We start from the raw sequence: 24,011 nt of genomic DNA on the forward strand, positions 1-24,011 counted from the left end.
CTGTTTACGACAAAATCAAACAAAATCGGTTACAGTATTCTTCTCTCTCGCACGCTATATTTTTTGAGTATTGTATGTCTATGGTTTTTACATGGTTGACAGAGCAAAATATGTGATCGTCTTTTAGTACAAGTGGCATGGTGTCTTTAGCGCTCAAAATTAAAGGATGTTTTATAAAATTGTCACACACGATAATTAGTCACGTTTATTTTTAACCGACTTCCAAAAGGAGGAGGTTCTTAATCCGATCGGTATTTTTTGTGTATGATTACGCTGAGATTTATGATCCGATTTACATGATTCCTCTGTAGTTTGATGCGGAATGTGTGCCTATTGGTCAGACCTAGTACTTATGATTTTATGAAAATTTTTTATGAATATTTTTGTTTACGGTTTTTTAGGAGTTTTACATATAGCTTCACACATCACACATCATCAGTCGGAAGATGTCCACTGCTAGACAAAGGCCTCCCCCAAAGGTTTCCACGACGATCGGTCCTGCGCTGCCCTCATCCAACGTATTCCGGCGATCTTGACCAGATCGTCGGTCCTTGTTCATCAACTTGTGTGGGGCCTATCAACACTGCGTGTTCCGGTATGTGGTCGCCATTCGAGGATTTTACTGCCCCAACGGCCAAGGCAACGACAAAGTGTCTAAAGTATCTTTTACTGATTGAGTTTATCCGAATACGTTCGGGACCGTTTCATTATGCTTTTCCGCTTCGTTGCCACGTCTACAAAAATAAAACTTATTGACAGTAAGCGAGTTTTTGCGATGAAATGCCCAAGACACATGAACAATAAGAAGACTTTTATTATGTACAATGATAGCATTGTACATAATAAAAGTCATTGTACATATTAAATCATAGGATTTCTAGAATTTTTGTGAAAATTTTTTGGTCTGCGGGCGAGAGGTTACATATTATAGCTATTAAATACTTGCGGTGTATCTGAAAATTGAAGAGTATCCCAAAATGCACTGTGATAAAAGCTGGGTGCCATATTTTTGAATTATAAATGAATGTATGTATATATAATTTATATGCTAGAACAACATCTCTGCCTTTTCATTTCGTTTGAATGTTTGACAACATCAATAAACATCTCCCTGGTTATCCTCCGTCATTAACAGATCAGAGTCAATAAAACCCGCAAACATTAGCCGTAATATAATATTACTGTAGACCTTTGAATGTTTAGACACCGCAACTTTTATAAGAGTTCAACGAAACACGGGGTGTTTGGAAAATTTTGGTATTTGCTTGAACTCAGTTTTAGCTTTCAAAGTCAAAATCAAATAAACTTTCTTCATTCTTCACATACTCAAGACCATTCGATCGGCAACCATACCAACAAAACATATTTTCGAGTTGGCGTTAAGGGGCATAAGCTTAGCTTTACCTTTTTTTTATGGAAGAAGAGGACAATGGAATAGGATACTGGTCACCTGGTGTTAAGTGATCACCGTCGCCCACATTCTCTTGCAACACGTGATGAATCACATGAGCGTTGTGGGCGTTTTAGGAAAGTGTGCGCGGTTTTTTTGATGTTACCCATGTCGTATTGTTAGCTCAGCTCATATATCAGCTAAGTTGTACGTGGTAGAAAATTCCTTGAAAACTGCACTGTGGAGGAACGCCACACATCCAGATGGTCGGGATAATATGCTAATTTGTGGCGTGGAGATTTGTGTAAGGGTGCAAAGTGATTTATAGGTCTTTAAGCAATCAACCAAATAGAACGCAGTGAGATGTGACCATGGCTATAACTTGGATCATCTGGTCACATTTATAGGCAGTTCATGCCGCGTCACATCAAGTATACCAGATGGTACATCTTGTTCCCGTAAGAAAGGCTTGAGAATAACACAGTAACTACTTTCAGCATTTGGTGTCAGCAATTGGTGGTGACTTTGTGTAGATAGCTGGTGTTTGCTCGCTCTTATAAGTGGATCAAGTTGGTTTTTAAAGAGTATTCCTCTCTCTCTATTAACACTCGAAAAAAAGATTTAAAACTTGAGTACAAGCTTTATGTCTCCAGAGGTACAGACTTATATATAATAAATAAATAAAAGTTACTGAATTTAATTAAATATTGAGGGAATCTTCTTATCATAAGAAAATTGTGTAGAAGAAGAATAAGATATTAAATCCATTATTCACTTACAAGGCGTGGAATCACAATATACCGATAGAATTAAGTTATTTAAGACTCTGTCTATAAATTTGTAATCTGTGCAGGCTTCTAATACAGTTCCAATAAAAGCAATTAAGCCTGCTATTAAGAAATTATCTCATTTCACAATTGATAGCTACTAGCCAGTTTTATGGCCAAGATTTATGTAATACGGTTTCCTAAAGGGAAAATATATTTACAAAATGTATAAGAGAATTCATTTAGGGACGATTGTTTTCCCAGAGGCTACTCGCAATGTTTTGAACAAAGTTTTAGTGCTGTTAATTCTAGGTACCACCTAGATTTCAATTAGATTTTCTTAGTTAATATTTATTCAGCTTATCCCATTTAAGTTTTATACCAAGCATTTTGTGTCTGGTTATAGTAACTAATAGATAGATACAATAATTAACAGGCTTGTGGTCTGTTATTTAATTTTACATTAATTATTAACGCTTCTCAATTGTATTAGCTATGCGTTATGATACTGAGATGCCTCTTAATTTCAGATTATAGAACCTATGGGGTCTCCCTGAAGGTGCATTTCAATTAGCTGCTTTTAGTGTTGGCAAAAGTGGCAACTGGCAGCTGGCAATGAGGTTCTATTGGTCTTGACTAGTCATAGGACAAAAATCGGTAGAAGGCAAAATGTCATTAAGATGGTTGATACAATCTCGGGGATTGAAGTTTTTTTTTGTGATTTTTTAACGTAATCAGTTAAGCCGAAATTTTAGACTATTTTTGTTGCTCACTTACATTAGGTAATTTTTAAAATATTTTTTTAAATTAATCTGTAAATGTCAGGAATGGCAATTAGTTTCTTGTCGCTTCGTTTCATTAAAGTTCAACTTATCGTTGCAGTGGTAACTGGTAACGTTATATATATGAACTTTAAAATTCATAATTGTACTTTCTTTTGGCTGATCAGGTTTTGCCGTGTGCAGGGTACATAGTTCGACAGACATGACGCCATTCGACGTCGTTACTGCCACTACTGTAAAGTCCTCGAAAGGCGACCACGTACTGGAAGACACAGTGCTGGTAGACCCCCCACAAGATGGACCGACGATGTGGTCAAGATCGCCTAATACGTTGAATGAAGGCAGCGCAGGCCCGATTGTCATGGAGATCTTTGGAAGAGGCCTTTGTCCAGTAGTGGGCGTCTTCTGGCTGATGGTGTGTGATTATGATAAATGAATGATTTTTTTAACGTTAAGAGAATTTAATTTCCACAGGTGCAATCATTAATGGCGAAGAAGTCATTGCCATGTCTACTGCCACCTGTGCCAGCCTCTGTTCTCCTTCAACTGTTCCCGTTTGGAGTACTTCTGGATAGGAAAATGAAGATCTTGGTTGCAGGTGAAAAGGTAAGTTTGATAAGACTTTCACATCCAAGCGAAGTATTTAAATGAGGTTATTTGCTACTTCATTGTTTTCCCTAAGTAGGTACTTTACAGATATTAATTACTATATTTGCGCCTATTTCTGCCGTGAAGCAGTAATGTGTAAGCATTACTGAAATTATTGGGCAAATGAGACTTGACAACTTATGTCTCAAGGTGACGAGCGCAGTTGTAGTGCTGCTCAGAATTTTTGGGTTTTTCAATAATCCTGAGCGGCACTGCATTGTAATGGGCAGGGTTCATCAATTACTAACGGCTGAACGTACTGCTCGTCTCGTCCCTTATTTTCATAAAAAAATGGTAGAAGGCCCCTTTGTGCAGGTTTCTACTAATTATTCTATAGCCAAGCAGTAATTGTACAAGCTCTATTTGTTATTCAGTTTAGTGGGCGCTGCACCTAGTTAAAATGATAAAGCTAATGTTAGGAAGCTCAAATTTCGGTTTTCAAGAATTCTGGCCCTGCATTGTAACAGATAGGACATATCACTTATCAACAACGTCATGCTCATCTGATAACTTCTAATTGGACCCTTTCTTAAATAATTAAATACAAGTAAAACCGCGGAGATAACAAGTTAAAAGCAGGCAAGGATCGCAGTCCAATTTCGATGACATTTCAGTGCAAGGTGTTTTGTATGAAATTTTTTTACGTGTGACATATTCACTCGAATTTTACCGCCTAGGTATTTGAGCACTCGACTTCAAAGGCGAAAAAAGTGGTCGAGAATATTACAAGATTATTTTTACTTGAACTCAATTATAAGTATTTTCTAGCAACTCGAATTTCATGTTATTCTGATTTACATTTCAGTTGGTAGAAGTTTGGGGAGGCCCCTCCACCCGCATAGAAAAATCATCCATCAATGAAATTATGAAGCTCAGAAAACCAAAAGTCGCCTTTACTTGGGATAAGGTATGTAGGTTTCAAATTATTTACTTTTGAAGTAAATAAATAAATAATAAATAATAATAATAAATCTACTGATTTCTAATACTGTCCCTCATTTATAAGGTACACCAACACATGTGACAAAGTAGTCTGTAGTTCATTTTCGTCACAGTTTTTGATCAGAGAAAACTTTTTTTAAAGGAACTCGATAAAAATATAGACCCATTTTTAAATTGCATTCTTTCTATTTTTATCATTATTATATTAAATCGCATTTAATATTCACTAATTTTCGTCTTATGAGGATTTTGTCATAAAACCGTAACCAAAAAAGTTTTTTGAAGTTATACTTTTTTAGGCACGTTATGAAAAAATTATGAGAGTGAAATTTTAAGATGCGCGCGCATCATTGTAACACAAAAGTAACAGGGTGAAGTTGGTTTCTAAGATTTTCTAACGTTTACGTTTATTTTTTTTTGATTTACTTCGTACATTATTAGGATAGGCAAAGGGTTCAAGCCCATACAGACGTATTCGTAATTTAATAATTAATTGTCAAAGCCATCTTTGCAAGATTTTTACAATATTGTTCTTTCTACAAACGTAGAATATCAGGAGCATAATACATTATAATTTTAAGGATATTTGCTTTGTTACTCTAAAGAAGTATAACTACATACATAAGTACACACACTTTTTTTCTACCTTTACTTTTGTTAGAATCTGAATTGTATTTTTTTTTTAAATTCATCAAGACCCAGTACGGTCTTGTATCTAGCTAGAATACCACCCTACCATGGAAGCCAGTACAGTTTAACGTGGTTCCGAAAGCTGCTTCCGCAGCGATGATAATATGATGTTAGCAGATTTGTCTTGCTCTGTACAGTCACAATAATATAATTTTGCAAAACTACCCACATATATTTAAAGTTGATAACATTTAATTAGTTTGCGACAGTTTATCATCTATGTCAATGTAATATTTTTTAAATATTTCAGGTAGTATGCATGCAGACAATTATGTTTGAGTTGGAGCTAATGCGATACAGAGCACACCACTTCGATGACTCCCGACGAGGATCACAAGGTGCCAGGGCTGTGCTGCTCAAAGGTCCAATACATTTACTGGAGGAAATTGATGCGCTTATATTTCTATGCAGTCCTATGTATGTAATAGCATTTTTTTCATCAGAATTCCTTTAGACATTAGGAGAGTGAAATAAAATAACCATGTCATCATAGCGAGCTGTGTATATTTAGAAATATTACAATTTTTACAGTTATAACATCTACAATATATTGTGCATAGCTTTATTGTGTATAATTTATTCTGGTAAATTGTGTTCTGACTGGTCACACTCCCTTAGTTGACTCGAGTCAACTTTAACTGAACGAGCGTTACATACCCGACAGTTCAGTCTTACTCAATAGAGTCGCCTAAAGAAGTTTGCAGTTGAAAAAGCACTTTGAGAGAAAGGAATCGAAACTTGTTGAATTATCTGTATTAGGCATTATTTTCTTCAATACGGCAGAGAAATTCATTATCAACTAACTAGCGACTCCATTAGTTGAATCGTATAATATGACCTTTATTGTCCCTAAGTGTCGCTTATTGAGCTAAAAATTTCAGCCTCGATCTACGTTTGGTTGAGTGTTATAATATTATCAATGATTTAATAGAAGAGGTGGATACAGAGAGTGAAGTAATAAGAATTTCAGTATTTTCCACCTCCACCAAATTATAGCTGCGAAACATGTTTTTAGCACCAATGTAACTGTAGATTCAATAGGCCGAATTTATTTATTTACTTTATTAGGACCAATAAACAGTAACACAGTAATAATATTTAACTATAAGTTATACATATAAACCTTAATTAATTGTAAAACCAACTACATTAGCCACAGATAAATTATATGAGAGACAATACAATATTTAGAATTTTATTCTGATAACAACTCTCCTATTTTGGGGAGTAGGTAGTAAATTTATCTTATTAATTTATGCTTGTAGATCATATTCAAATATTATTTACAGCTTTAATGATCTAGATGAGCTAAGACAAGCAGGTCTCTATTTAGCAGACATGAATGGGCATGGTCTTTCCAAAGAGCTGGTACTCCGAGGGTGGCAGCACCTATCACGTTTAGAACTACTCTTCGAGAAAGCTGAAAACAGAAGTATGAGTTTAGAAAAATCATGTAGACTCTTGGATGAATGGAAGAAAAAAGGTGACCAATTGTTATACTCAATGATACCAAGGTCTATTGCTTACCATTTGAGGGCCGGGAAGTCACCAATGTCTGCAAATCAGGTACCTATTCTAAAGCATTTATATAAAAATTCCAACTAAGATACTGGAGTCATTATACTAAACTCATAATTATCCGGAAGATGTCCACTGCTGGTCAAGGGCCTCCCCCAAAGATTTCCACGACGATCGTTCCTGCGCTGCCCTCATCCAACGTATTCCGGCGATCTTGACCAGATCGTCGGTCCATCTTGTTGGCCTACAAACACTGCATCTTCCGGTACGTCTTTACTGCCCCAACGGCCATCTGTCCGTCGAGCTATATTCCCTGTCCACTGCCACTTCAGTTTCGCAATCATTTGGAGGAGATCAGGGAATCACAAGGAGGATATCCTCTTGAAGGATCTCCTCAGTTCTGATTTGACCTCGCAGGGAAACTCTGAGCATAACCATTGCCCTCTGAGCGACCATGAGCTTTCTCATCAAGTCCATAGTTAGCGACCAAGTCTACGTACCGTACTAAACTCACTTGGATGAAATTCATACCACACCATGCAGCGCCCTTTTTCGTGCCCAAGCTACTAGGGTCATTCCATCATTTCTTTAGTTGTGTTAATAAAATCTTCCATCAAATCAAATGAAGTATAAGTTATATTACACACTTAAAATAAACTTCGACGGGGCAATCGAACCATCTTACGCAAAATAAAGGCAGTTAAGACTGCAAACAAATATTCGGCAGCGGCGAGTCCAAATTCTAATTTCACCAATGATGTATCAGCTATTATTTACCAGATAGGAATGCCATCCATAGAAGAATTACCGCCACTATTTTTTGATGTTATTTCATTTTCAAGGAGTTTGATTGCGTGACCATAATGTTTTGCGGGATACAAATTACGGAAACGGACACAAGAACAGGAGTTATGGCTACTGTGGGTTACATGAACGACGTCTACTCAAGAATCGACAGATTATTGGACTCACACAGAGTTTATAAGGTAAGTGGCTTATATGCGCAGAACAGTTTTTTTTTTAAAGGAGGACAAAGGAGCGCGTCACTCGGTGTTAAGTGATCACCGACGCCCACATCCTCTTGCAACACCATAGCAATTACAGGAGGGTTGCCGGCCTTTAAAAAAGGTGTACGCGCTTTTTTTGAAGGTACCCATTTCGTATGATCCCGGAAACACCGCACAAGGAAGCTCATTGCACAGTTTTGTAGTCCGTGGAAGAAAGTTCCTTAAAAGGCTGTAGTCATTACATACCCTGTATATAATATTAAATATTGATTCAAAAAAAAACCGCACTGGCGAGGACCGCTGAGGACACATCCAGATGGTGGGGATGATATCCTTATTTGTGGCGTGTCTTACGAAGGTGGAATTCGGCGGCAGGAATCAGGTGAAACAGATCTTCGGAACACTCCTATTTCATGAAATATTTGATATTTTTAGACACGATTCATAATATATTGGATGCAGCAGCTTACAAACTAATTTCTTTGGTAAAACTTGCAGACATCCTCATTTATATAAATGATCTACCTAACCTTGTAGAAAAAAAACACAAGGTGGTATTGTTTGCGGATGAAACGAAGCCAAGTTTTATATGACGAAGTAAACAATGCTCTATCTGACATCGTGTACTGGTTTAGCGCCAATAACTTATTGTTAAATAATCATAAAACCAATTATAATAAAAAATTCACCGCGCCAAATGTCAAAAATGTAGATGCGAATATTTTATTAAATGGAGAGGTGGTAAAACCAGTGGAATCTGCTGTATTTCTTGGCATTACTCTTGATTCAAAATTGCAGTGGGGCCCCATATTGAAGGATTGGCGAATAGGCTTAGTTCTGCAGATTATGCGGTTAAGAAAATTAGACGGTTAACTGACATAGATACGGCGAGATTAGTATACTTTAGTTAGTTTCATAGTATTATGTCCTATGGTATATTGTTATGGGGCAATGCGGCCGATATTAATACCATCTTTGTGCTGCAGACGAGGGCTATTCGCGCGATTTATAATAAAAAATATAGCCCACTGAGTTTCTTGCGCACATTCTTCTCAGGTCTGAGGCAGTCTCTTTTGAATGGGTGGTAGTTTTTGACGTCAATAAGTAATTTTAAATCCTATTTTGAATAAAAGTATTTGAATTTGAATTGGGAAATACTCTACTTGATTGAATAGTTTCGCCGTTGAGTTTCTTGTATGTTCTTCCCATGAGCTCTACTTTTTCCGAACATATGGTAGATTTGCAAGCTTTGTTTGTTTATACGCTCGTATATTGTAAGTGCACGGGCGTACCACCTCCACATTAATTTCGGCTGCAATATATATTTTAAAGGGCAGATATGTTCTGAGCGATGCATAGAGTGAGTTAATAGGGTCCCAACTAGGTCGCTAATAATTTATTCTGTTTATAACTAGAAAAACTTTTTATTCTTGTAACTTCTAATAGCTACAATTATACTAAAGGACCCGTATGCACTAGAAGAGGCATAGGGCGTCCACAGTTTACTAGTGGGATGCTACTTTGCACAGGATGCCGGCTAGATTATGGGTACCACAACGGCGCCTATTTCTACCATGAAGCAGTAATGTGGAAACATTAATGTGTTTCGGTCTGAAGGGCACCGTAACTAGTGAAGTCACTGGGCAAAATGTCTCAAGGTGACGAGCGCAATTGTTATGCCGCTCAGAATTTTTGGGTTTTTCAAGAATCCTGAGCCGCACTGCGTTGTAATGGGCACGGCGTATCAATTACCATCAGCTGAACGTGCTGCTCGTCTCGTCCCTTATTTTCATAAAAAAAGTACTGCAACGACATTGCAGTGTAGTCCTAGATAATTTTTGTAAAGCAGGATTCATATTGTACAGGTAGAGACGGTAGGAACAGTGTACATGGTGGTATCTGGAGCACCAGAGCGCCGGCGGGCCCACGCTCAGAGCGCGGCTAGTGCTGCGCTGGCAGTCTCAAGAGCTCTACCAATGCTGACAATTGGTAAGTAGGTTCAATATGAGTTCAGTGTTCAAACAAACTGAGAGCAAATTAGGTACCATTTGGGTGGTTCGTAGTGGGTACGTGAACACTTCTTGGTTCTATATTTTTAAATTAGAAGATTTCATTCCATATTTAAAAATATATTGGACTTTCTGTTTCTTTACTTCTTTAGTTCTTATTCTAACATTATCAGGATAAGAGAATACTCCCAACTTATAAGCTGGTAACACATCACTTGATGTTCATAGGCGCTTGCCCGTTGGCCCAACTTATGTAACAAAAGAATTTTAAATTACGTTCAAAGATTTTATTACATACATACAGACATTCTGTTATCCTGGTGATCTAAGGCAAAGTTATATTGCTTTATCACGTGAGTAAATTTTTAAGGTAAATCGAATGTCTTGAAATGCATGAAAATCATGCACAAAACTTCCATTATATATTAAAATTTTCATACGTACAGGGAGAAACTTATTATATAAATCGTATCTAAAATGGCCATAACAGAATTTGTCCACGTGATGAACTATGAACAAAAAATGAGAGACTTTTTAAACGGAAAAATGTGCCTTGTAGGCTTTTCTTTTAACATGAATATCTTTTAAATCTATGCAGGTATGTACATATTTCCTAATATCCGTTTAAGCTGTAAGAATCCTAACAAAAAAATACCTAATGTTACCAAATAAGTAAATAGGTACCTATGTCGCAGATTTTAACGTTTGCAAGTGTGAACCATAATACTTATGTTTTTGTGATAACAAATTTTAAGTTTACATTGTGGACCGTATCACTTGATCGTACTATACATATTATCTCTTCTGTTTTAGACCATTATAATAAAGAAACATTATCACGTAATCCCCTAACCCATATACAGTACTCTTGCCACAAAACTTACGAGAAAAATGAAGACATTTTGACTGAACAGGGCCATACTCCATGTTACATGCTTGTTGGTTCATACCCTTGGTTGCAAAGAACTGTTAAGAAAAGGTAAATAACGGTAAGACCTCTTCATCTATCAAACACGAGTCAAGATACTGAGTTATAGAAAGCATCCGTATTCAATCTAAAATCTTTTTACATCCTTCACTCTTCAGGTAGCTATGTTAAGTCTACTTTAGATGTGATTGGCTTATATTCCGATTATTTTTATAGGAATCCACTCTGGACCGTGTATAGCGGCTGTGCTAGGAAGGAAACAACCGCGGTATACACTGGTTGGGGATACCGTTAACACGGCCAGTAGAATGCAGACCACAAGCGAGGTATTATTTAAATCTTGAATATTTGGGCCAATATCTATTGTCTCAGATTTTTGGGAACCGGGACAGCGTTGTAATGGGCAGGGTTATTTACCGCTCGTCTCGTCACTTTTTCTCATAAAAATGAGTTTAGGAATAGAACTGTTTAGTTAGACGATAGATCACTGTATCTAACTACAAAAACTTTTGGCACAACTGAAAATGGCATTCTCTATAAGTATCAAATGTTTTGGCTGTTGGATCATATTTTTATATATGACATTTTAAACTGGGGATTATGTATAAATAAATAAATAACTCGTTGGTCATTTACAACAATATCATAAGCAGGTCAAATGTAGGTCCTCACCTATAATATTATGTTGATGGTTAGTTCGATGAAAAACCTCTCAACCAGGTAATTAGGTATAATAATATTATAGTATTATTTTGTGAAATATTTCTACAAGAGTAACAATGATCACCTGAGAGATGTTTTCAATGGCATACTGAAGATGGTTGCGAAACTGAAGTGGCAGTGGGCAGGGCACATAGCTCGACAGACAGATAGCCATTGGGGCAGTAAAGTCCTCGAGTTGCGACCACATACTGGAAGACGTGTTGGTAGGCCCCCCAAGATGGATCGACGATCTGGTCAAGATCGCCAGAATTCGTTGGATGAGAGCAGCGCAGGACCGATCATTATGGCGATCTTTGGGGGAGGGCCTTTGTCCAGCAGTGGACGTCTTCCGGCTGAAATGGATGGACTGAAGATAAAACTAATAGTATGGTTATATATTTCCAGCCTGGCCGTATCCAAATTTCATCTAGGACTAAGGAAGAGTTACCGGCCGGAAAGTTCAGATTACGACGACGTGGAGTTATCAAAGTGAAAGTAAGATTAACATTTTCTAATCGTTACCCATACTTAGAAGTTTTAGGTGCTAAGTCGTACCTTATGGCTTTATTGCTTAAGAAAATATGAGAGAGAATTATTTACGACGCGCGAGCACTACGACATAATTTTCTGACACCGCGAAGTCACTCGACAGATTTCTCTTTAGCACCTATAGTGTGTGGCACATTAAATAAAACAGGTATACCTTTTACCCAAAGGGGTATATCCCTCACCAAACAACGTCTACGTGGCAATTCCAGAGAAACCTTGAAGTTCTTTTTTTGAGATTTAGAAGACATTTTCCTATTTTATTGTACCGAGTAAGTTTTATCGACCGTTTTTCGACTCCCATAACTTACTAACTCGAATCCTAAACTTATGATTATCATCAACAAAATATTTAAAATTCGATGTTTTCTTGCCTTAAAATTGAGTACAGTAGTTTTTGGGACTCACTTCACCTCAACTCCTTTTGCATTAGCCTGTTTGGCTTAACTTAACTGTGCAACTTTAAGCGAGCTTGCCTATGCTGCAGATAGTTTAGGACTCTGAAAGGTGTTTTCTTATGTTTCGTGCCTTGGAGACAATTTGACAAGGAGGTTGTCACTGTAAATCAGTTGTCTCGAGACTTTACGCTACCCTACCCTAGTTCTGCCGGTACCACGACCACTACCACTAGTTTTTGAAAGAACCCGTCTCCATAAGCCTTCTATAAATCGTAGACTGGTTTACGTCCAGCATTTATTCGATAGTCTACGTATTGCATCAGCACCAATTTAAACATTATAATTTCGTACTAGAGCAATAGTCCATTAGTTTATTATAATTTAAAAACAAACCTAGAATAAAAATTCAAATTATGTTCAACTTTTTAAGGTTAGCTAACGATTTTTATATGCTTATATTTATATACCAACGAGAAAATACTTAACTTGCATTAGTGATGCACCGCCAATCGATGTCTTCAAAGGAGTTTTATTTAAATTTATTTTAATATAGGAATCCCGTCCGTTTGTAAAATAGGACTTTATTTTCAGGGTAAAGGAATGATGGAGACATTCTGGCTTGAAGGCGAGATTGAGGAGGACGATCAAGACGAAGCGCTGCAGCTGTTTTCTGTGCTCTGTGGAGATAATTAGATTAATGAGGATATGGGTCCTTTAGATATATAGGGACTGCCTTTTTATTTTGGGCACGTAGCTACCATTAATGAAAGTGCACAATATAATATATTTCAACATAAAAAGTACCTATATAAAAAAAATAAGACGTGAAGTATAAATAGTAAATGTTTTCTATTGTAGATATTTTGTACGGGCATATATTTGAAAAGAAACAAAATATATTCCTTAATAATTTAATACCAACAGCGAATTAAATTCGTATTTATTTTTTATTTTCAACTACTTTTACATAGTTTCATTTATATATATTTATATTTCATAAATAAACATAAAACTTACACAAAGTTTAAACTGGAATGGTAAATAATCACAAATTATTTATAAAAACTAATAACACGCGCAAAAATATAGAATTTTTTCCTTGAGGTAATGTGTACTAACGTCTAGAGAAACCATTCCGAACTTTTAGGGCGCAACTTGATGACAGCGGGCAAGCACTTTGACTTTCATTCATTCATGTCATCACCAGCTTAATCGATATTTAAATACGTAACTATTACATCCCATCCCTACTCTGTGCTTAAAGTAAGCGTGTTTTAACTTTAATAAAGTTAAGCTTAGTGGTGTAAAGTAACTTCTTGATTTTTACTTGTTTTTTGAAAGTTAGTATAACAGTATATTAATACAAATATACATAGGTATATTTTAAAACCAGCACTCAAATGCGTGTTATCCAGTACAAACGCCTACCATAGACTAAGTGATTTAACTATAAACAATAAAGATGAAATATCTTCTCTAGTACGGAGTAAATATTACCTCAGTGGAATTAATACATGATACATTTATATAAACATGATTGATACCTTCTAGAAATGAGAAAAAAAATTACAGCAGTATAAACATCGTTCTTGAAACGAAGTCGATTGCGGATGTGTGGATAGCACACTAGGATTATTACAATTCATAAAATTCGCCTACAGGTTTTTTGTCGTCATCGCAAATTATAACAATATTACGGAATTATTTCAGTTTTATGGTGAGCTACCTAATCTATACTAATATTATAAAGCTGCAGTGTTTGTTTGTTTGAACGCGCGAATCTCTGGTACTACTGGTCCGATTTGAACGATTCTTTCAGTGTTGGGTAGTCCATTTATCGAGGAAGGCTATAGGCTATGTTTTTTTTTTCAAAATTAGGGATCCGTAATAAAGTTGCTATTTTGTAACACAAGGTGTAAAATCGAAAACCTATTTTTGCGTGCGCTGCAAAAACTATTGACAATAGAACAAAATTATGTACAGGCTATAATATAGGCAATATTTTATTACTTATAAAACTATCGCGTGAATTATACTTTATATGGCAAAACAACGTTTGCCGGGTCAGCTAGTCTTGTATAAAATGGAGATAGCCGAAATCCACTACCTTATAAGCAACTGATCGCTTTCAAACCTAGCCGGATTATACGTTGTCCTTATCGTCGTCGGTAGGTAGTTTAAATCACAATAATACTGAATAATCCGTAATATTAGAATACAATACAATGACAACAATACGTAGGTTTATAAAAAAATAATTTCGAATGGCTTTGATAATAATCCTGCGATATAGACGCAGCTTTCAACTTATATAAAGTCTCATAATAAGCTTAAATAATTTAAGTTATTCAATTTTAATGTTTTATGCTTAGATTAAGGATTGGTGTCCGCTGCGCTCCAACTAGATACCGCATTACCTAAGAACAATAGCTTTTTTATTACTGCAACTATCAGATGCTTGTGTGCGTGGCATCTTGACACTCAATGGTATCTTTCAAATTTTGTAACATACGCTTCGTGTTATTTTACATTGAAATGAATACAATACAAATTTTCATAATACAAAATTTCAATTACTTATTAGCAAAGTTTAACAGAACATGAGGCACGTCAACGTCACACATTGTTCTGGACTGGCTCGAGTATGCCCAGTAGGTCGTAGTATTAGCCTCGCACTTTGTGACTACGAATGCGGTAGGCGGTAGGTATCTATTTGGAGCGCAGCGGAGACCAATCTTTTATCTAAGGCTTAAGCAAATATTACGCAATTTTAATATGTAATATGTATAGTACAATAAATGTTTGTATTAAAAAACAAACGTATGTGATGAAACTACCACAGATATAGATGAAGATCGTTTATTCCTCGCTGCCAACCAACACGCGCTGTGGTTTAACAAATACAGCCAACATTATCTTGACACATGTCAATGTCAAACATACCTTTGACACATATTTAACATTTTCAGTATTTGATATCTCTTAAAATGGAAAAATTAAACAATTTCTTGAATATTCAATATAAAATAACCATTTATACGTCTGGATAGACTGTGACAGCTGTGAAAACGACGAAAGAAATTGAGGTTGACACTTACACATACCTCTACTTTGAGCAATGCACGCACACTATCACAAAGTGACATACAAATCGCGAGTGTAAGACGTAGCTTATCACGCACACTAAAGTATTAAACGTGGCCTGTTGTTATTGGTTGTCTAGCAGCTAAATACTCTGTGTAGACGTATAAATTATCTAAGTAAATAACACAAGTAAAATCTGAGGCAAAAATTCCATAAGAAAAAAAATTCATGATAAAATAAAATTTAAATGTATTGAATAAAAAATTGTTTGCACCGAAACTATACTAACTAATAGATTTGATTTTTTTTTCTAGTATCCGCCTAAAAAAATTATGTCTATAATAAATTAGAATACACAAGGTTATGGAGTGAAAGAACGAAAAATTTCAATTCACTTATCAGTAGTTTACAGTTTATTATGTTGGTGTGAACGCTGTCAATGTATCAGACTGGATCAAACATGTCTCAGACCTATAATATGTGAACGCAAATGTGTTTTATACTCGTACGTTACATATAGACTTGTTTGCAACACAGTGTGAACGAAAGTATTATTCAGACAAGTGCAATACATGTTTAAAACAAATAATTATGTTTTGACAAGTATTCAACAAGTTTTGTATAAAACAAGTTTTAGATTTGTTTCTTGGTGTAAACGAGGAGTTAGTGCGTATTAGTTACAGAACTGATTATTGTTCACATTCTATATGTTAACATAGATATAATATACTTTAGATTCTAAATTTATATATTATTAAAACTAATTTATTATATTTAATCAACAGTGCTTATATATTTGAGCGTTTAATACTATGCATACTCTTTACCGTGTACCTACTAGTATTCAAAGTGTAAAGTTTTGTTGGAGTTATTGATGTGGTATTTTTTTCTTGCAAGGTTTTGGGAGTTGCGAGTAATAAATTAAACATAATATTTAATATTTAAACTGCAGTTTCATTTCATGAATTAATTTATGTAGTGAGATATCATAATATGTGTTTTGACCATAGAATTACAATATATTAGCGTTTAGATTAATAAAACATGCGAGAGAGAAGCAATGCTCTGACGGAGGTACAACAGATAGAGATAAACGAATCTGTTGTTACTGTAACGCATTTTGATTGACAAGTCGTAAACAGTCAGCCACGCTTCGCAGAAGCTCCATTAGCATCCACAAATTACGTCACTTGTTAAGGGGGACGGACGGAGTGTTGGAGAAGTGTGACATTATGTCAGAACATATTAAGGTATACTCGCGTCATATATAAGACAATCTCTTAGTAAACTATGATCGCCTGGTTCCAAAACTACACTGTATAATGCTTCCTATCTCAGTCTCGCTTTTTCGTTTCATCGACTTTCAAATTATAATTATGCTCAAGAGTTAAATCGAAGATCAAATAATTGCAAAGAAAACTGAATTTAAATAAAAATAATTTCGAAACACTGCTGTTTTAATTTCAAAAATATCTAAACGTAATTGAAATGAAGCGAAATAAGTGACATCACCTCTTATGGCCCCTTAGTATTTTCAATATTAGGTAAACTACTAGCTATCACACACATTGACAATTAAAAACATTTACGATAGTATATTCTAAATCTATGGTTTTGACTCTACCTTCATAACACATATTTGTGCAGAAAAGATTACGTATTGTGTCGCCCAGGGAATTAATTAGTCTCTAAGCTTCATACTTGCTAATTACAGTATCAAATTGTAATTAATAATTAGTTGATTTTAGTACAGAACAGAGTAAATTTTCAATACTTATTCGTTTTCGTTATTTAAGAAAATTAGATATGTGGGTAGGTGAAATTTTCAGAGCTTACGCCTGACTCAATATCTAATAGCAACAAGGATTATCATATTCTTGTTAAAACAAACTATAAATATATTTATATCGTATATACATGTAACGACGTCCTGTATACAGAGTTTCACTAAATATATTCTTAATATACATACATACAATAATACAGTATCCAGTATTTGGACCTCAAGTGATTAAGAAGTATTCTGCAAGTTCTTTAACCACTGTTACATCTAACAATAGGTACAATATTTATAATATAGTAACGAGGTACAGAACAAAATGTTATCGCGGAGTGAACTTTTCATTAGGTAGTGTAATTTCAGGTACATTACGGACATACCTACCTAGGGTTGCCAAGTTTTATTAGAAGAAATAGATTTTTTTTATGATTTTTATGATATGATAATAAGGGTCGAGACGAGCAGGACGTTCAGCTGATGGTAATTGAAACGCCATGCCCATTACAATGCAGTGCCGCTCAGGATTCTTAAAAAACCCAAAAATTCTGAGCGGCACTACAATTGCGCTCGTCACCTTGAGACATAAGATGTTAAGCCTCATTTGCCCAGTAATTTCACTAGCTACGGCGCCCTTCAGACCGAAACACAGTAATTCTAACACATTACTGCTTCACGGCAGAAATAGGCGCCGTTGTGGTACCCATAATCTCGCCGGCTTCCTGTGCAAAGGAGAATCCCACTGGTGAGATATCTATTTAGATTTAGTGTTAATTCCGCCAGTTTGGCGAGTCAACATCTCCTGAGGATGCCTCGTGTAGAGGTGAAACACGTGTCGAATTGTTTAAAGACAAAATATTGCCGGAAATAACAGTAAAGAAAACTCAAATCAAAGTAACGCCTACCGCGTTGAAAAGAAGAAATAGAGTAGGTACATCTGATTTCAAAGGAGGTAAATAAACAGTACGGACTTAGAAAAAAGAGTACCGTTTATATTTTTAAATAAGTATTTTTTATGTATTTTTTGTTAACATATTAACAGTAAATAGTCTACTTTTTTGGTTATAATAATGGGTTTGCATAATATTAAATGACTGGCACTAGTATTTACCCGTGGGAGGCTCCTTTGCACCGGATGCCAGCTAATTTCTGCCGTGAAACATTAATGTGTAAGCATTACTGTGTTTCGGTCTAAAGGGCGCCGTAGCTAGTGAAATTACTGGGCAAATGAGACTAGACATCTTATGTCTCAAGGGCAGTTATAATTCCACTCAGAATTTTTGGATTTTTCTATAATCTTGAGCGGCACTGCATTGTAATGGGCAGGGCGTATCATCGTCTCGTCCCTTATTTTCATAAAAAAAGAAAAAAAAAATAGTATAGTAAACATTGTGTAGAAAACAATATTTTATCATACTCTATTAGTGTTATAGATTATAGAGTACGCCTACATGATATAGAGTTCAATACTCTATTTTAGAGTACGGTTGGAAACCCTGTACCTACTACTCATCACGCTACTACAGTGTATATATCGCCTCCTAACACAAAATCTTGGCACTACAATATCTTAGGACGGTGAAAATGCGATGTGTTTTAATGGAATGTGCAATAGAATATCATTACAAACTAACTTCATACTTGCTACTCCTTAGATTAAAGATTGCTCTCCGCTGCGCACCAACTAGATACCGCACTACCTAAGAATAGCCTATTTTTCAAGATGCTTCTGTGCGTGGTATCTTAAGACTCAATGTTATCTTTCAAAATTTGTTACTTATATAGGCTTCGGGTTTTTTTGCATTTAAATTAATAAAATACAAAATACTTACTGATGATATGTGATTCCAGTGTCTTTCTTATTTATTGTTGTATTATCTTATTAAGTGTTACTACGCGCAAAGTTTAACAAAACATGTGGCACGTCAACGTCACACATTGTTCGAGACTGGCTCCACTTGGGCGTAACATTAGTTGCCGCACTTTACGCCTGCGGTATCTATATTATAGGTAGGTATATATATTACAGATTATCATTTTATTTCATTAACATTTGTTAATTATTGTTAAATAATATATAACAGAACAAGAGAATTCTGTAAATCAACCGTGCAAAGAAAAAAATGATATATAACATCCGTATAATTATTCTTCTATTGTCTACTAAACAGTAGTTTTTTTTGTTTAAAACTGCTTAAAACGTTTGATTCATATTATATTAACAGGCAAGCAAAAACATTAAAAAAAAAAGTTATCATATACAAAAGTTATATATTATATAAAAAAGTATTTGATTTTCTGATTGAACTCACTGTATAAGGAAAAACAACAAACATAATATTTACTTATAGTTAAACGATAAATTAATATCTATAATTATAAACAATCTTAATTATTATGCACATCAAAAAGTTGTGATACTGTTGTTTATAAAGCCGCGTTCAAACTAACGTATTTCGTGTATTATATTTCACACAAAAATGGTAAAATATTACAAATTATGAAGGAATGGCAAAAAAGGAGCAATCAAACATAATTTCATGATAGCAAAGAAACGCAATGTTATTTTTCATGTAAATACTTATGTATGTAATGTAAATAATTACGTATGTAATGTAAATAATAACGTATGTAATGTAAATAATAACGTATGTTATGTAAATAATCCCGAATTAATCTGCCATAGTTACATTTAAGATGATCATATAGATAGAGTTGAATTGCTCCGGGAATACTCCATTTCAGAGCTACACAGGCAATTAATGTACGTCTAAATATTTTCAGTATTACGTTCGAATCTCAGGTTGTCCTGTAGATGTCCACAACCTGAGAGTTGAACAAGACTTACAAGTTATAACCACGATACGTCACTCGAACGGTTGGATCAGTGGAGGAGCGCTCGCACAGAACGCGAGATGTCGAGGGTTCGAGTCCCGCATCGTTCATAAATTATGTTTTCAGTATTTTATACCCGAGGATATATTATACCCGAATAGTACGTACGAGTTCTTCGCTAAACATAAATTTTGCATGTAAGTGATTACCATCGCACATGATGAATTATAAAAGGGTTGCCATCAATTATTGTGTTTTACAAACGACCGAAGAATGTCTCAACAAAGTCTACGACGGGATAGTGTGACCCATTATTAAAATAACAAACAAGCGTAAGGCACTGTGATGAAATAGAACGAGTAAAACAAATAAGTAATATACGATGTTAAAAAAAACATTGTGCTGAAACTGATTAGAAAAATATTGGACCTACTACCTGTATATATACGTAACAATAACAGTAAAAAGTTTCTGCAAGTTAATCAGTATTTAAATGCCGTAAGACTTAGATTTAAACCTAATTTAGATATCAATGCCATCCAAATAAGTACTTCGCTAGGATATAAAGATAAATATCGAGGTTTCAGTCTTCCTAAACCTAAAACAGAATTCGTCCCAACTGTTCTAGAGTAAATACTTATATTAAAAACGGTCGTTAAAAATCTATAAAATATAGTTAAGAGTAATACAGTAACTATCACAATCGATAACGTAGACTTATTGCGATTACTTTCCGAGGATAATGAGGTTGAGAACTAATTTTTAAAGAGAGCCGTCACTTCTTCTATCGTTCTATTCTTGGTTTCTGGCAATTTGAAGTAAGTGAATACATAGAAGAAGATTAATAATATCGTATATGGTACGAATACATAGTTGCCCAATAATTCAGACATCGAAAGAAACGTAAGACCTACTACGAAGTTGGCTAACCAATTAACTAAAGCCCCGACGCTAACGGCAGCACTTCTCGCACCCTGTCCAAACAGTTCTGATAAAATCATCCAAGGAATAGAACTAGGGCCCACACCGAAGAAACCAACGTATAGCAGTGTAAAAATAACAGCGAAAATACTCATAGTTTTGTTATTTTCATAAGTAAAGAACGCAATTGTCATCAGAACTGAGAAGACAGTCATACCACCGAGGCCACATAACTGAAGAGTTCGCCTACCAAGGCGATCCATTAACGGTATTGAAACCAACGCCATTATGAAGAGCATACTACCAACACCAATAGATGCCAACCTCGCATCTCCTTCCGATAGCCCTGTTTTTATGAAAATGGTCGAAGAGAAATACAATACTGCATTAATACCTCCCAATTGTTGAGAGAGATGCATTACAATACCTATTATTAAAGGAGTTCGAAGAGCCTTTATCCGAATTAAATCACCGATAGTAAACGTTTGTTCTTGCTTCATCGCTCTGTCTTCATCATGCATACCGTTAATCTCATCTTCTATTTCGTCAGTTCCTCTGATACTCTTCAAAACCCTTCTGGCTTGTTCTTCATCACGCTGTGACAATAGCAGATATCGTGGTGTTTCCGGTGCAAAAGGTAACATTGCGCATTGAATAGCTGATGGAATAATTGCCAATCCAAGCAACCATGGCCAACCTTCATTGCTTCCCAACAATACATCAATTCCTAAAATTTGTCCACCAACTAAACCAAAGGCTACAGCTAATTGGTTTACAGTTCCAAATGCTCCACGCAATCGAACTGGCGCCATCTCAGATACGTAAGTCGGTGATGCTGTAGTTGCAAATCCACAGTTGATACCGATAAGAAATCTTCCAATGATAAGCATAGCCAATGACGTAGAGGTCTCGCTAAATCCCATAAGAGCAGCTCCAATGACGCCAAAAGCAGCATTGACAAGTAGAGCGAATTTACGACCACGTTTATCAGAGACCCAGCTCGCTAAGGGACACCCAATCATACCACCGACGGCATAAATACTGACGATAACACTGAAGACCAACCCAGAATTAACATCGTAGTTTTCATTGATGAAGTTTTCGATGAATGCTCGTGGTGCGTTGATGACTCCTGTGTTGAATCCAAATTGTAGCATGCCAAGCACGGCTGCGAAGACTGCATAAAACAGCGGCCCAGTTGCGCCTCCACTCGACATCTTGGCCGGTGATAATCTGAAACAGAATGACAGACGAATTAAACAAATGATAACTAAGACGGTAAGGAGTTCAATGTAAAGTGGGACTTTGTAGTATTGATAAAAACTGTTTATCTTTTGAGGAGCCATCAAAAATATCTAAGATTGTTTAATCTTTAGATATATTTGACGGCTCGCTCGCTGTTCAGATTAGGAGTTTATTAATTTAGTGAAAAAGTTTTTAGCGAGAAATAGTAATAAGGAGGTCAAACGAGCGTACGGGTCGGGTCACCTGGTGTTAGGTGATCACCGCCGCCCACATTATCTTGCAACACCAGAGGAATCACTGAAGAGTTGCCGGCCTTTAAGGAAGGTGTATGCGCTTTTTTTGAAGGTACCCATGTCGTTTCGTCCCGGAAGCACCGCACAAGGAAGCTCATTCCACAGCTTTGTATTACGTGGAAGAAAGCTCCTTGAAAACCGCGCGGTGGAAGACCGTGTAGTGAAGAAGAAGAAGTGTGTAAGCTTTGTTGTGTTTCGCTCTGAAGGGCGCCGTAGCTAGTGAAATTACGGGGCAAATGAGACTTGACATCTTATGTCTCAAGCTGACGAGCGCAATAATTGTAGTGCGCTCGGAATTTTTAGGTTTTTCAAGAATCCTAAGCGGCACGGCATTGTAATGGACAGGGCGTATCAATTATCATCAGCTGCACGTTCTGTTCGTCTCTTCCCTTTTTTTCATAAAAAAAACACAATATGTCATCTACTAGGAAAGGGCATTGGTTGCATTTTATCCCCAAAGTAAGAATGCCCGATTGAGCGCGACACACATCCAGATGGTGGGGATGATATCCTAATTTGTTTCGTGTCGTGCGAAGGTGGAATTCGGCGGCAGGAATGAGCTAAAACAGCTTTTCGGAACGGAAAAATATCATCAGGAAAGATGAAAATACATAAAGGCTTACATTATTGGTGTCATGTAGATAATAACTAAATAAGAGATAATTTACTTCATTACGTAAACACATCGATTGAATAGTTTATGCATATTATAAGATCCAAATCGTAACTAAATACATTGATCAAACTAATTTCAACATAATCTTATTCGTATCAATAGAATTCACTCTCATAACAAGAATTTATCTGAATATCCTAATTTTTTAAAATGATAATTACACAATAAATATACCGAGGCTAAATTATAATACATTAAAGTGCCGCTCAGAATTTTTTGGGTTTTTCAAGAAACCTGATTGGCACTGCATTGTAATGGGCAGGGCGTATCAATTACAATCAGCTGAACGTCCTGCTTACATACATCCACACACACACATACATAGTACATACATACAGGCGTACGGACACCATCGCGGGAATAGTCAGGAAAGCGTCCCAGCTACCTTAACGTCGAGATCTGATGAAAACTTGATTATTCGATAACGGGGTAAAACCAATAACTTCCTGATTTTTAAAAAAATATAAGCGAGTAGGGCTGTTATCCATTTATTTACATGTCAAAGTTTAGTCACTTATGAACTTTTATGTTTTCTTATTCGATAAATTATCTATGACGTAACAAATTGAAAAAACTCACAATTTACACAAGCGAACTGCACACGGCACAATAAAGAAGAATAGTAAAAAAAAACAGTTCGATATATCAAGCAATACTGATAACCGATAGCATCTGTGAATGATAAGTAAATCAGAATCGTAAATCTAATATACTATTAACTATATAAATATTTAGGTTCGGTCTGCGTGTACTTTTATAACTCAGACTCGTTCTTGGTGATAATTATTGATAAGAAAAATTATGGCATGTTTAATTGTAATATATAAATAATAAGGGCTGTTATATTTAATAT

The 24,011-nt window shown here is 35.7% G+C and overlaps 2 protein-coding genes across 3 annotated transcripts in view; one reads left to right on the forward strand and one right to left on the reverse strand.

The window, feature by feature from the left end:
• The window catches only part of LOC126976142 (soluble guanylate cyclase 89Db-like), a 30,969-nt gene extending 14,612 nt beyond the window's left edge, over positions 1-16,357 (forward strand). Inside the window, exons 6-14 of the mRNA XM_050824341.1 lie at positions 3,414-3,545; positions 4,393-4,494; positions 5,470-5,636; positions 6,509-6,785; positions 7,580-7,723; positions 9,610-9,733; positions 10,898-11,007; positions 11,789-11,878; positions 12,919-16,357. Coding sequence (XP_050680298.1) covers positions 3,414-3,545; positions 4,393-4,494; positions 5,470-5,636; positions 6,509-6,785; positions 7,580-7,723; positions 9,610-9,733; positions 10,898-11,007; positions 11,789-11,878; positions 12,919-13,020 — 1,248 coding nt within the window. The 3' untranslated portion in view covers positions 13,021-16,357. The remainder of the gene's footprint in view (positions 1-3,413; positions 3,546-4,392; positions 4,495-5,469; positions 5,637-6,508; positions 6,786-7,579; positions 7,724-9,609; positions 9,734-10,897; positions 11,008-11,788; positions 11,879-12,918) is intronic.
• Positions 13,225-24,011, reverse strand: part of LOC126976143 (glucose transporter type 1-like) — a 46,985-nt gene continuing 36,198 nt past the window's right edge. For both annotated transcript variants that reach the window (XM_050824344.1, XM_050824343.1), the window contains exon 2: positions 13,225-22,177. In XM_050824344.1, coding sequence (XP_050680301.1) covers positions 20,779-22,161 — 1,383 coding nt within the window. In that variant the 5' untranslated portion in view covers positions 22,162-22,177 and the 3' untranslated portion in view covers positions 13,225-20,778. The remainder of the gene's footprint in view (positions 22,178-24,011) is intronic.

The sequence above is a fragment of the Leptidea sinapis genome, chromosome 39 (assembly GCF_905404315.1).
Source record: "Leptidea sinapis chromosome 39, ilLepSina1.1, whole genome shotgun sequence".
In the NCBI taxonomy this organism is placed as follows: domain Eukaryota; kingdom Metazoa; phylum Arthropoda; class Insecta; order Lepidoptera; family Pieridae; genus Leptidea; species Leptidea sinapis.